Raw genomic sequence first — 13,852 nt, forward strand, 5'->3', positions numbered from 1 at the left:
GTAATCAAGTTCCATGGGGCTATCATTTTAACAACCGACTCGATTTGATACTGGATTGAGATGTTAAGAAAATCAAACCTCAGTATCATAAACATCATATTTAAGCCAGCATGTGGTGACATTATGATGTACAAGATAAAAAACCATAATCGATTTTCACCTAGATTTCCAAGATCACTAAATCTGGCCTGGTTTCATAGTTTGTCCTGATAACCAGAGAGGACCTATGTACCATGACCAAGTTTTGGGAAGATGCACTAGGTATAAAATGTGGCCTCATCTTTAATAGTGTTGTTAGGTATTTTACTGTTTAGTAAATTTGACCTAGTGACCCACCTTTTGACCAGACAAGATGCATCATCGAACTTGACCAACATATCAATGACTCTTGGCCAAGTTTCGGAAGATTGTTTAGAAAATGTTGCTCTGGTATTAATATGGTTTCGCGACATAGTGACCTACTTTTGGACCTTATGGCTCGCTATTAAACCTGACTTATATTTCATTAGAAACAAACATAGAATACCAAATTCCATGATAATTGAACTAAATATGGATGCTCATATTTAACAAACACGAAGAAAATCATACACACAAGTTTTACTTATTTTAATACGGAACATCATTATCTAGGTCATAAACAACCAATCTCTACAGTGTTACAAAGACAAGGTTATAGAAAACAAGCTGCCTGGACGTCACAAATCGGTGAGAATAAGGAAGCAGATAACAGTTTGTAAATCGCACTACATTACATGTGCATATCTAACATAACTGTTTAAAAAATCTACAATGGGGTCATGAACTGTTACAATGGCAAGCAGATTAAAGATATTCAAAAATAAATGGTAAAATTAAACAGTGCATATCAGTACTAATGCAGGCTTTTAAAGCTGCACTGTTATACAGATTTACCGTTTTGACAACTTTTTTTATTTTTTGTCTTGGAATGAGCCATTTTTTCTAAATGAGCCAATTCTAAATATCTGAAGACCTGTGATATAAGACTGCTGACAAAAGATCAGATCGCAGTGTTTCATATTTCCGTTCGAAACTTAATGTTTTATAGCTAAAGGCGTCACTAACACATTAAGAAAAATGCATTAAACATCCAATTTTTAACACAAATATGAAAACCTTTGATCTGATTTTTTGTCAGTAGTCTTATATCATTGGTTTGCAGACATTTACGCAAAAATTCGCAAATTCCAACTCACAAAAATAAGATGTTAAAACAGTCAACCTGTGAGAGTGCAGCTTTAAGGTATAAGACCCTCAAGTGTGTAAATTTTGCATACCGGGTAGAAGTTTGGTATCATTTGAAAGTTTTATGTGCAGAAAACAAAAATGAAAAAACTTGTCAGAAAACAAAATAACAAACAAGCTTTATGGCCGTGGATAAATAAAGTTGCTAACAGGTAATTTCACATCAGGTTACTGTTGAAATAAAGAATGAGTATACAAATTACAATAACAGATTTAATGAATGTTTAATGTTTTTTTTTGTCATTTAGTTTCCATATAAGCTGGAAGAATGATGAATTATTGGTCTCGGATATTAGTAATTGCAATAACCTTACAAATGATTTCAACATTACGTGGGGTCATCTAGGGTGGTATTCCATATGCTACTTAAGTTAATCTTAGGGTCACACATCATTGACTTCATTTACTCTATTGGTCATTTATTAATAACAAGTAATCCGATTAGCTACATCGCTCTCAGATCCAATTAAGAACAATACTGAATACAAGCCCTATCAACATTTATAATGGTAAACAGAGCTATAACAGAAATAGCTTAATTTCTTAAAGACTTCATGGGTCTGATTCCTTAAAGTTAACTGATTTCAGAATTGTAAAGTAACATGCACTAGCTTGATTATTGATTTAAAAAAAAAGCAGTTGAGAGTAATAAATCTGCAAATCAGCTTATCCGTACTGATGATTGTCAAAATTATGTTTTAATTATCATTGTAATCCATAATCTTGTAATTTAAATGTGAATATTTTGACGCAGGTTTAAAAGTTTAATGTCATATGTTATACAATCAATGAAATAAATAATCATGTGAACATACATGAAGCAATCTTTCTGAATCAGCTTGAATTCTATCTTAGGAGTTATGAATACCAACTGTATATATAAATTATTATGGTAAAAGCTTACACAACATTTACAATAGAATATGATACACAAATACCATGCTTTGGAAAGTGCCAAGTCAGTGGAAAAAACAAACTAACTCGCTTAAAAATACTTATTTTTTAGCATTAATAAACCATGATCAAACTTGTTGGATGTAATTTAAAATCCTTTGACACTTCGATCTGAGTACAAAATATCTAGATGTAACACTGTTTAAAAACTGTTTTCAAACTTATTAAAACTAATCTCTTATAAGCCTCTTATTTACATAATATGTCTTAAGTTGCATGGAAATCTGATTAAATACTGAGAGATTCTTACTGTACTTTTCACACTTCTTCATAATGACTTAGTGTTTCAAATTACATTTTGTTCATTTTAATGACAGTACTGGTAATTTTCAAATCTGCAGTACAAATTATTTTGTTAATCAGCAGTCAGCCATTCTTGCTTTTAATAAGGTGAACCACTAAATTTAAACAGAGGCTGGGTCAGTAGAGGAAATATAATATTGAACACTAAGCTGGTTAAAGGGTTATTAGTATGTATTTACCGAATTTTAATGAATGTGTTACATTAAACAGTCGCACTAAAACCATTAATTTGGTAAATACTTATAAACTTTGACCATTACTGGCTTATAAACTTTGTCTGTTATTTTAAACAATGTTACAAATACAAACACAAAATTTACGATAAAGTCCTGACAATCACAAAATCAAGGTAATGTTATTTCTTAATTTCCATAACAAAACTGTTTGTCTGAACTTATTAGTACACTTACTATCAAACTTCAAGATGTTTCAATTCTTAAATAAAAACGTCTTGAATTTCAAATAAAAAATCCAACACCAAACTTTTCAAACCACACCGTTAAACAATTTAAAAACCTCAAATTATTTAGTGGAACTATGATAAATTAAAAAAATTAACACATTTTCTCATGGATACCAAAACTTGCTAGCTTGTGCATTTATAAGACTGCATAAAGTACATTCAATTTCTATAATGAATTCATTTATTTCCTGAAGAGATTCTTGAAACAAGAGCACTGCTGGTGAATGACAATGCTCATCTGTTATTTCTCAGATGACCAATGGTCATAACTCGAGAAATGTTTTGGCAAGAGTTATAGGACTGCTATGACCAATGGTCATAACTCAAGAAATGTTTTAGCAAGAGTTATAGGACCTGCTATGACCATTGGTCATAACTGGAGAAATGTTTTAGCAAGAGTTATAGGACCTGCTATGAGCAATGGTCATAACTGGAGAAATGTTTTAGCAAGAGTTATAGGACTTGCTACATATGTGCGTATCATAAGTCTCTGGCAACATGTTTAACAAGTTTCATTTAAAAATCTTGAAAACTTTTTTAGTTATTGCCAATATTAAAGTTTTCGCACTGAGATGACACCAAAAATGACACCAAGGCTTATAATGACAATACTTTCTTCGAAACATGAGACAAGCAAAGAATGCCACAAGGGCTATGACAATTACACAGCACTTCAATGTTTTGATTTGAGAATCAGACAAGCCAATGAAACCAAATATTGTCAAAATGGTGACAGTCTTTGTCACAAGTACATAAAATATCTCAGGTAAAAAAATAGTACACTGCATATTGTATGATAGGATGAGGTAAGGTTAAATGACCACTGGTTCTAATCTAGGCAAAGTACATGTAGAACTGAAAACTATTAATAGCTCGTCGCACCTCCCCGGTACACTGTCATGCCCTGCTTTAGCGAGTATCCTTGGACATTTCACAAGCAAAATCTTTTAATCATGAATAATTAATAAGGCAGTTTCTTTGGTGCCAAAAGGAACCTCTTCATGATCTACGCCAATGAAATAACTTTATGAGATATTTTCTATATTTAGTAACAAAACCTCTGACAGTATGACATCAAGATTAATCTTGAAAAGTATTTAATTGTAACATGCATTTTAATTGGAGGAAAAGTTTTCTCTCAAATGTCATAATGAAATTTTCCCATGTTATGTGGTGTAAATTGAAAAAAATACCAGGGCTGCTAACGATGATTTATGGTGCAAACTAACAATTTCTTTAATTACTATGTGTGCAACAAAGAGCCTTTTAAATCTTTAAATCAAATCATACATCTGTCATTTATGATACAGACATCTGTTGCTAATACTTCAAATCATACAATGCACTTCAAAAAAACAAACTATCTATGACTGACTAGCACCAAAAAACTCAATTAAAAATCAAAATACTAGGGACATTCTGCTAACCACATTGATAGAAGCTCGCTTCATAAGTTCCATTTATTTTATATCATAAATAACATCTATAGTCATTACGAAATAAAGTAAATTATATATATTTTTTAAACATTACTTGCTTTTTACTTGATGTCATAAATGAAAAGCATAGAAAATAAGCTTATTATATAGCGATGTTTTTATGTCTAGCTCTGTTAATCATCAGGTTTGTATTTATGGTATAAAAAATTATTGCTGTTATAAATTTACTAAACTTGTTCACTTTCACAGATAAAAATTTGTCAAGGTGATAAACATTTTTATCTATTTTCGAAAAATTATTTAAAAACTGTATTGAATGAAAATAAATGTGATACCTTTTATGCCAATAAAGAGATTGTGTTTTATTCAAAAGAAAGAATTTCAACAAAATGTTCAAAACAGTTAAGTTTTCAAATTACATAACAAATTGTATTTTATATGTTGATATCTTGTAACAAACATTCTAAGATCAATCACGAGGCCCCTAATACATGTATATAGGGAAAAAAAATCAATGTCTCAAAAATCTGTCCAAGAACATATACATGTCAGTAAAACAACAATAGATCATTCAAATATAGACAAGAAATAAATAAATAAATTGAAAAAACCCAACATTAATGAAAACAACGTAACCATCTACAATTAGGCACTGCTAATGTAAAAATATGATTACAAGTGCCGTAAATAGTTATAACAGTTATGGCTTGAATATTAGTCTAATGAATTGGCTTGAATTTCAGTCTGAGGAGTTAACTTAAATTTGAGTCTGAGGAGTTGGCAGGCTTGAATATTAGTCTATTCTTACCTTTAATGATGGTTTGTTTCAATAGACTATTCAGACAACATTATGTCACTAGTGAACTGTACAATGGTTTTTACATGTATAAGAATTCTAAACATTAGTAGTGGCAAAATACACCATTTCTTAATATGAACAAATAGCACAATACTGTCAAAAAATATTTGACAACATTAAAATATCACAGATTTTGTTCGATAAATTGTGCCCATAACCGTTCAGAAGTTACAAACATCATTTTCGTCTAAAACACAACCAATGTATCTTCAAAATAGCAATTGTGTCTTCATAATAACAATAATGTATTCAAAGGCAATCATGTCTTCAAAGAAAAACTATGTCTTCAAAGAACAAATATGTCTTCAAATCAACAATCATGTATTCAAATGAAAAATTCCATTCTTCAAAATGATAATTATATCTTTACAAGAACAATCGTATCTTCAATGCTACTGTATTTGCTTGTAAACAAAACAGTACTCTGAGTATATGTAATATCAACAGGGTAAACAATCTGAAAACAATACAACACTGTGCAGTTATGCAGTTTGATCTCCTATAGTTCTGTGTATAACTGCAAACTGTTTTGAATCTTTTCGATTTTCAAAATGTAAAAACTCATTCATTTTTTTAAACTTTAGCCTAATGATAAATGACATACTTAAGCAAAAAATGTAATATACATTTGTTCTCAATGGCAAGACAAATAAAATGCTGATGAAATAAACAATTAACACAGAACAGATTGTAAAATGCTGTGCACATTTATGATACACTGACATTGGAATGTAAATGAATTATTCTAAAGTTGCATGTACAGATTTGATCATCGACCAATCAGAAAGGTTTGATCATTGACCAATCAGAAAGGTTTGATCATCGACCAATCAGAAAGGTTTGATCATCGACCAATCAGAAAGGTTTGATCATCGACTAAATCAGATCCGATGGTTTTAAGATTCAAACGTAAAAAAAAGCCCTATCTGGTTGCATGAAAAATGCCAATACATAGTTTGCTAGCAAAGATTCCATCTAGCCAAACGACCAGGAGATCGACGCATTTTCACTTAGGCCAAAACAAATATTTCTTTAGATTCTCACTGCCACCAGTATCTTGTCAGACCCCACCCCCTCATCACTCGACCTGACCCCGCCTAAAATGTGTTTTTCTTTAGTTGTGGTAAAAAATCCGGGAAACAGAACCAAAAACGGCTACAAGCATTTTTGATTAAAATAGGTCAAAAATTAATGAGAACCTAAAAATTCTTTTGTCTGGTCTAGCAAAAATGGTCAATCAACTGGCCTTTGAAACATCAAGAACCTTTTCTATCTCTATAAATGTAAGCTACAAAAATGTTGCAGCTAGCCGGCGGTCTTGAGAACGTTGTAGCGTTTTAGGGACATCCTGAGGGAGCCTAACTCTTTCACAACATCATCGAGTCTTTCCTCAAGTTCTTCCTGAAAAAATGATTTAATATCTCATAATTCATTGTAGATATTTATTTTAAGTAAGTACTAAGTAGTTTAATGGACCATCTTTAGGTTTTCCTTTAAAAGGCATAAGCTGACTAGAACAGTAGCTTGCAACAGTCAATGATGTACAGAAAAGTATTTCAAATTACACAATAGACATTTACTTTCTAGTTTTGTTCAAAGTAATATTTTCTAGCCGGACAATGACAAAAGCTGATAGCTTATAGCATCAAGCTCGAGTCTGGATCTAGATAGAAACCTGTACTGATGTTCTTTTTGAGAGTACATGAGAATGTACCCTGGGTGAGTGCTCACAATCTCCTGGATTACAGGTGGACACCTTTATCATTCGACAACTCTCATCCTCCTGATATTTGATGCTTTCAAGTGATTTATAGATATTTATCAGTAAAATAAAAAAGACATGTATTTTGATATATTTCACTGTTTCAAAGAAGTCATTTCTAAAATGACATTACGTTCGCATACAATTTGGTGTGCTATTCTGGAAACCTACAATTAAATGTCATTTTATATCCTTAATAGGTTCATAGTAAAAAAGAAAAATTGTTGGTTTCAGTGCAAAATATTTCACCTGCGCTTCTCCTGGAATATAGATTTTGGTGCTCACTTCGTAAAATTATTTTGTTCTTACACTGAAGCAAACAACTATTCTCTTCTTTACCTGCTATTGCAGTTCAATATCTGGACTTCCTTAACTAACCTACCTTATGCTTCCTATTTTGTCTGTCAACGCGTCCGTGCATGGGGATCTTGTTGATTGATGACTCCAGCTGAACTTTCTCCACCTGTAGACCGTCATAGCGAGTTTCCATCTCAGCGATGGAACGCAGACGTTCAGTCACTCTCTGCTCCTGGAGATAGTTTGTTTAGTGAATATACATGTACAGATGATATTACACTTATATCAGAACAGAACAGAACAGAACATTTATTGTTAACTTGAACATATACAGTTCATCGTTATATCAACTAGTACAATTATTATTACTTTAGATACATGAATTGTTTCAGTAATATGTTTCCTGCTCTGTGTCCTTTTGTTTTTCTTGACTACAAGCAGAAAATTATATACTGTGGAAACCCATTGGCTCGATATCCCAGGGACTGACTTAAATACTTTCAGCCTCGGAAAAATCTAATCGAGCTAAGCGGGGCTTACATAGAGTAAAACAAAATTGGTCCAGTTCGAGCCAAAGAGAAAATCAAGCCAACAGTGGTTAACTGATCATTTCTCATAAATCAAAGGTCACAGAGTACAAGCTTATGTCTATGAAACAATACTTAATAATAATACATGATATGCATACTGACCATGGTTTTTGCTGTGGGCTGCTGGCTGGGGGCAGGTATAGCCATGGAAGTGTAGACATTTTCCCAGCCTGGCCGAGTGGTCAGTTGACCGTTCCTCATAAGATCCAAGGTATTGGCCACCTGGGAATCCCCATCATTTGCTTATATGGGGAAAGATATGTTTTTCAACTATGTGTATTATATTGTTAACACAATGGAAACTACAAGGACAAGCTCAGTAGCCAAAAATTTAACAACAATCCATTTTAGAGGCATGCATTGTATATAATTATACTGTATAGCACCATTTTGATTGTCATAACTGTTGTCAGATTTAATAAAGAAAATAATCCTACTAATAGCAATTTCTAGTGTGTTATTAATAATATGTTTGATATTAAAGGGTTTCAGCTAAGAGTTATGGCAGGGTGCTGCACCATGTCCCTTTTTGGTAGCACCCTTCGGTCAACATGGAGACCAGCATGGGCACCCTTCTGCCTTCTTAGAATTAAATGCTTAAGATAATGAAATATATAACTTGTTTTTATTAAACTTACATGATTATAATTACATAACTGACTCAACATATTCGGCAATTGATACCTAATATTACTTCAATTAAACACAATTATAAAATTATTCTGACAAATTCATAAACGAAATTATGTATCCTGTCCTTTTGCTGCAGCACCCTGTCCTTTATAAAACCTAGCTAAAAAGCTACATTAGAAATCTACTAGATTAAGAACATTAATTAATTAATATCCATCATATTCCTTAATATAAACTAAATACTAAATTTCAGGCATTACGTAACAATTCAACACACAGAATGCTTTTGGATCCATGAAAAAACAATATGAAAACTGAGTCCCAAATAACAACTGTCACTACATTTACCTTGTCTTTCCCCATTTGTCCTGCCTGGTTCCCCGTCTCTAGTCTGGACCCCGGCCTCACTGAGATTCTTTTGTTTATTGGACTGGCTGTCCCTCTTTCTTGGAGTCACCGTCACGGTCTTCATATCCTCGTTGAAGTCGATATTAAACCTCGTAGAGCTATTAATATCACCATTTCTCACAGGACTGTCCCCTCGATCTCTTCTCCTATCTCTATCCTTAGATTTAGTAGGTTCGCCATCCTTACTCCTTTCCCTGCTATCTTCATCCTTCTGCCTCTCCCTGGCCTTTACTTTGCCTTCTTCTGAATCCCTATTCTTTTCATAATCCCTTTTCCTCTCATCATCCCTTTTCCTGTCCCTTTCACCCCGATCCCTAGACTTGGATCCTTTCTCTGACCCTTTTTCTCCCTTGCTGGACCCAGATTTTCTGCTTGATGATTTTTCTCCACTAGGCTTATCAGCTCTAGACGGGGTCTGGCTGGATTTGGACTTGCCGTGGCCTGACAGGGCTGGGCTTTCCTTTCTTCCCCTTGCAACACCTGTAACAATAAAAAGAGGTATCCAAAACACTTTGTCCAATCTAAATGACTTGATTCCTTTACAATAAAGTCAACTGCATTATCCCTCCCCATAGCCAAGGTTCTCAAAAAGTTTTGGTTGCACCGTCTCAAATACTTATGTGACCGACTGGCAACTACTTACTCTACTTCACATATATTTCCAAATTTCCATCTATTTTGGCTGACAGCCGATTCTTATTAAGAATACTGCAAAGCAGTAAATTCTATAATATCCAATACTAGATACCTTCAAATTATCAAAAGCAGAGCAAATGGATTCTGCCACTTTTCTGCGTTTTATCAAGTAGATCAAGGGTAATGCTCAGCAATTAACATTACAAGAGTTATTGCCATTCATACAAATACATGAATGCCAATTATTAAAGTGTTTCCATGACAGGGCCAAAAACACTGAAGAAGACGAACACCAAAAATTACATTACCTTCATATCTTCAAAGTATAACACAAAAAAAGCTAATAAAGCTGTAAATGATGTAAATTTTCCAAACAAATAATACCACTAGTCATACCTAGTTCAGGTGTATATTCATCCTTCTGGCTAGGCCGTTCACTGCCGTAAAATTTCTTCTGCAGCTTCAAAGGTGGTGGTGAAAATGATGGTTTAACTGCTACAGCCTGTCTCATCATATCTCGTAGCTTATAAAGATCCCGTTCAGCCTTGAGCAGGGGCGAGTAATCAGACACCTCAGAGTCGGCCTGACTGGCCGGGGACATGGCTCTTGGAGGAGTTATCTCCCTTAGTCGAGGTCTGTCTCTTGTCGGCTCTTCAGGGGCGGTTTTTGGTCTTGTCTGTGATCTATTAATAAAAGATTTGCTTACACATATAAACATATATTAAAACTATACAGGTATAGCAATGACAGACTCAGCTTATGTTATAAAGATTGCTGATAATCATGTTTATTACACTAAATCTTGACCAGTTGTGATGTCATTTTAATTTTGGGAAATGGCACTGAAAGCGATGCATATTTATTATTTAGCATTAAGGGGTCGTATTCATAAAACATCTTAAGTTATTTCCTTTAAGTCAATTTCCTAACATTTTCATAGTCAAATGAAAAGAAATGTATAAGTGCTTATAACATTAATGTATGTTTGTTTATTTCAATATTAAGGTCAATGAGAATAATGTACTGAAAATTCTTTATTTTTCAGTTCATATGACTGAAAAGATACTGAAATTAGGAGGTTGACTTAAGAAGTTTTATGAATACCGCCCCAGGAAAATAAACGTTGAGAGTTATATTTATAAATAACTTAAACACAAGTACCATGAAAACGACGGAACACCAATCTGGGTCTTTGCTTGATTTCACATTAACTATCCATACTAACCTGTGAGAGACATCCTCCCTTGATGAAACAGTTTCTTCCCTTGCTGATCTGGCTGACTTTGAAGGTTGTCTCCCTTTCAATGATGGTGACTCTTCGACCTTCTTTGATTTGGAACTCCTCTGTTCTCTAGTTAGATCAGTTAAGCTAGAAGAACCAGATTTATCCAGTCTAGACCGGTCTACAGCAGAAGTTGGAGTTTTGCCTTTAGACTTCTGTATGATTGGAGTCCAATCATTCATGCTTGTGGCAAACATTGGGACCCGATGGTCAGTTGTGGGTTCTGGCGGGGTTTTGCTGGAATGTGATTGGTTGATGTTGGTTGGGGGTGGGGATTTTGATCTCCTTGCAGGATGGGCATCCCTTGGGGAGGCAGGGCCACCAAAGGAGTCATGGAGGGTAGACAGACTGAAATGATAACACATTTGATATAATTTCTTCACTGGATTTAATAGTTCAAAATATCAATAAAATTGAAGAAAAGGCTTGAACTATTCCGTTAAAACAATATTTTATTTAAAAATGATCCATTTGAAACAGAAAACTCAGAACTCCTAATAAAGGACACATTAATAATACAATGAAAAATGCAGGGACAAGCTTATAAAACCATTGATAGAGACAAAATTTGATCATTCATTGATACAGAAAATAATATGAATATATTACTTGAGACTATTAAAATTAGTCAGTTTAGTGACGAATATTTTGATCAAGTTCAGGCAGCCAAATCCTTTCATTTGTATTTAGGCATATCCTGACCCAAGCCAATCTAAAACACATACCAAGTGCCCCAAACCTACATTGATACAGAAGCCTCCCATGCAATGACAATGCTCTTTTGTTTTTCTCTACTGACCAGGTGCAGTATTAAGAAAAGCTGAGGCCAAAGCAGTTGAATTCGCTACACATATGCGTATGTCAGTGTATACGGGTCCAAGTTTGATCAGAACACCATACATTTCTTTCGAGTTTGATCAAAACACAGTATATAAGTTCCAAGTTTGATCAGAACACAGTATATAAGTTCCAAGTTTGATCAGAACACAGTACATAAGTTCCAAGTTAGATCAGAACACAATACATATGTTCCAAGTTTGATCAGAACACAATACATAAATTCCAAGTTTGCTTTCAAATCTGTATTGCTCTAGAGGTTTCAAGGATGCACATACACACAGTATTACAAACAAGATTAAAGACAACTGCTCCAACTGTTCTTGTTTTATTTATATATATGAGCACATCGTTAAATATTTCACCTTTAAAACTACAACGACGTCGTAAATCACGCTGGTAACTTTAAAAAGTTTCTGAAAAATCAGGCCATTGTTTGCATACATGTAAATAGATATGGTACCAAACATGTTATACTAATTATGTTAACGCACAAAGCATATCAGAACAGAATATCTATTTGAGTATACAACAAATGTTATTCATATCATTACACAAACCCAGGCTATCTACCACTCTGTCAATATCTGTGTAACCCTGCTCACAAATACATGTACAGACTTGTACTTACACTCTGTTTGATGGAAAGGAAAAAAGAAATGGCACTTTTATTAGTTTAATTAAATGAAGTGTACATTGAAACATCCATCATTGGCCACCCATGTGTGACTATACTGTGAACATTAAGTTCACTCCCCAGAAATGGTGTTCAACATTAAGTGTCAACAGAATGGATTGGTCATGGGTCCCTGACAACGACATGCTCCCTGTCCATTAGTAAAGCAGAACTTACAATGAATTACATCTAAAGATACAAAGAAGGACTCAAACTTGAACACAAATTTATGAAACCAACGTTTCAGCCATCTTACAAGTTTTTGTGATGATATTTGTAATTGCACGGAAGATATATAAAAAAAAATTCATCATTGCCTTTAAAAGATGTGAAAAAAAAACTTAAACTGTTCACACATTACAAGTTACAGTTAAGACGTCTAATTTAATTGAGTATTAATCCACACTTTTGTAATAAATTGGGTATCTCATATAATCTCCGTTTGTTCCTTCATCATGATCAGCCAATCACAGAAACTAGGAACTATTTTCAACTGAGATTTACCAAATCAAGTTCATCAAATTGGAGGAATTAAGTTTCCATTTTAAATTTTCAATTTATTACATGTCCATTTTAATTTATTTGCATATTCTTCTTTTTCCTATGTACTTTGTTACTCGCTGATTTCTAAAACAATTGCGTTTTCTATGATTCTACTTGCATATTAACCTGATCTTTAATCCTGTTCATCAACACATAAACTACACAGATTAATTTGAAAAACATGTATCAACTTAACTAAAACAATATGCCAAATAATCACATTTAAGCTGGGTATGTATTTTTAACCACATATAATATGTTGGACTTACTTGAGTGACTGTGTAACTTTGTGTCGAAGGTTGTCATTTTCACGTCCCAGCCTCTTGTTTTCAAGTTCCAGTTTTGATATGGTTCTGAAATATAGCGCAAAAAAATCCTATTTCGATTTGACTACATAAATTTAGTGGAACTTAGATCAGACTTTAATACATACTTCATTTGATCACCTACAATGTGCCAAAGAAAATAGTATTGTTTTTCTGCTTGACCAACATGCCAAAAGCTATTCAGCATTACTAAGTTGAAGAGCGCACTACTATGCCTATCTGCATGTACATGTACTGGGAAATTAAAGACTATATAAATAAACACCTATTAAGCTCTACTTTCTCTGTAAGAGACTTTTTCAGATGTCCCCATGCAGACATTTCAAAAATATTTCTAACAGAAGATTCTAAATAATAATCAAAGTCCACACAGAATGTTTCTACGTAATTATCACACACTACACACCTATTCAGCTCCACAACGTCCGTACGCGTCTCATATAGCTTGTTCTCCGTGGCCGACATTGTCTCCTGGAGAAGTTTGAACTCCTGCTCTAGTGACTCGTAACGATTAACCATCTGGAGTAAAAACAACAAGCATGCCAGTATAGGATCATATTATTTTATAGTTTGTCAAA

At 33.6% G+C, this 13,852-nt stretch overlaps 1 protein-coding gene across 1 annotated transcript in view; it reads right to left on the bottom strand.

The window, feature by feature from the left end:
• Positions 1 to 594: 594 nt before the first annotated feature.
• The window catches only part of LOC128232045 (zinc finger CCCH domain-containing protein 13-like), a 28,558-nt gene continuing 15,300 nt past the window's right edge, over positions 595 to 13,852 (bottom strand). The window contains exons 14-21 of the mRNA XM_052945385.1: positions 13,681 to 13,793; positions 13,218 to 13,301; positions 10,836 to 11,240; positions 10,007 to 10,293; positions 8,915 to 9,454; positions 8,036 to 8,175; positions 7,429 to 7,575; positions 595 to 6,685 (exon numbers count right to left, since the gene is read on the bottom strand). Coding sequence (XP_052801345.1) covers positions 6,590 to 6,685; positions 7,429 to 7,575; positions 8,036 to 8,175; positions 8,915 to 9,454; positions 10,007 to 10,293; positions 10,836 to 11,240; positions 13,218 to 13,301; positions 13,681 to 13,793 — 1,812 coding nt within the window. The 3' untranslated portion in view covers positions 595 to 6,589. The remainder of the gene's footprint in view (positions 6,686 to 7,428; positions 7,576 to 8,035; positions 8,176 to 8,914; positions 9,455 to 10,006; positions 10,294 to 10,835; positions 11,241 to 13,217; positions 13,302 to 13,680; positions 13,794 to 13,852) is intronic.

The sequence above is a fragment of the Mya arenaria genome, chromosome 4 (assembly GCF_026914265.1).
Source record: "Mya arenaria isolate MELC-2E11 chromosome 4, ASM2691426v1".
NCBI classification, from domain to species: domain Eukaryota; kingdom Metazoa; phylum Mollusca; class Bivalvia; order Myida; family Myidae; genus Mya; species Mya arenaria.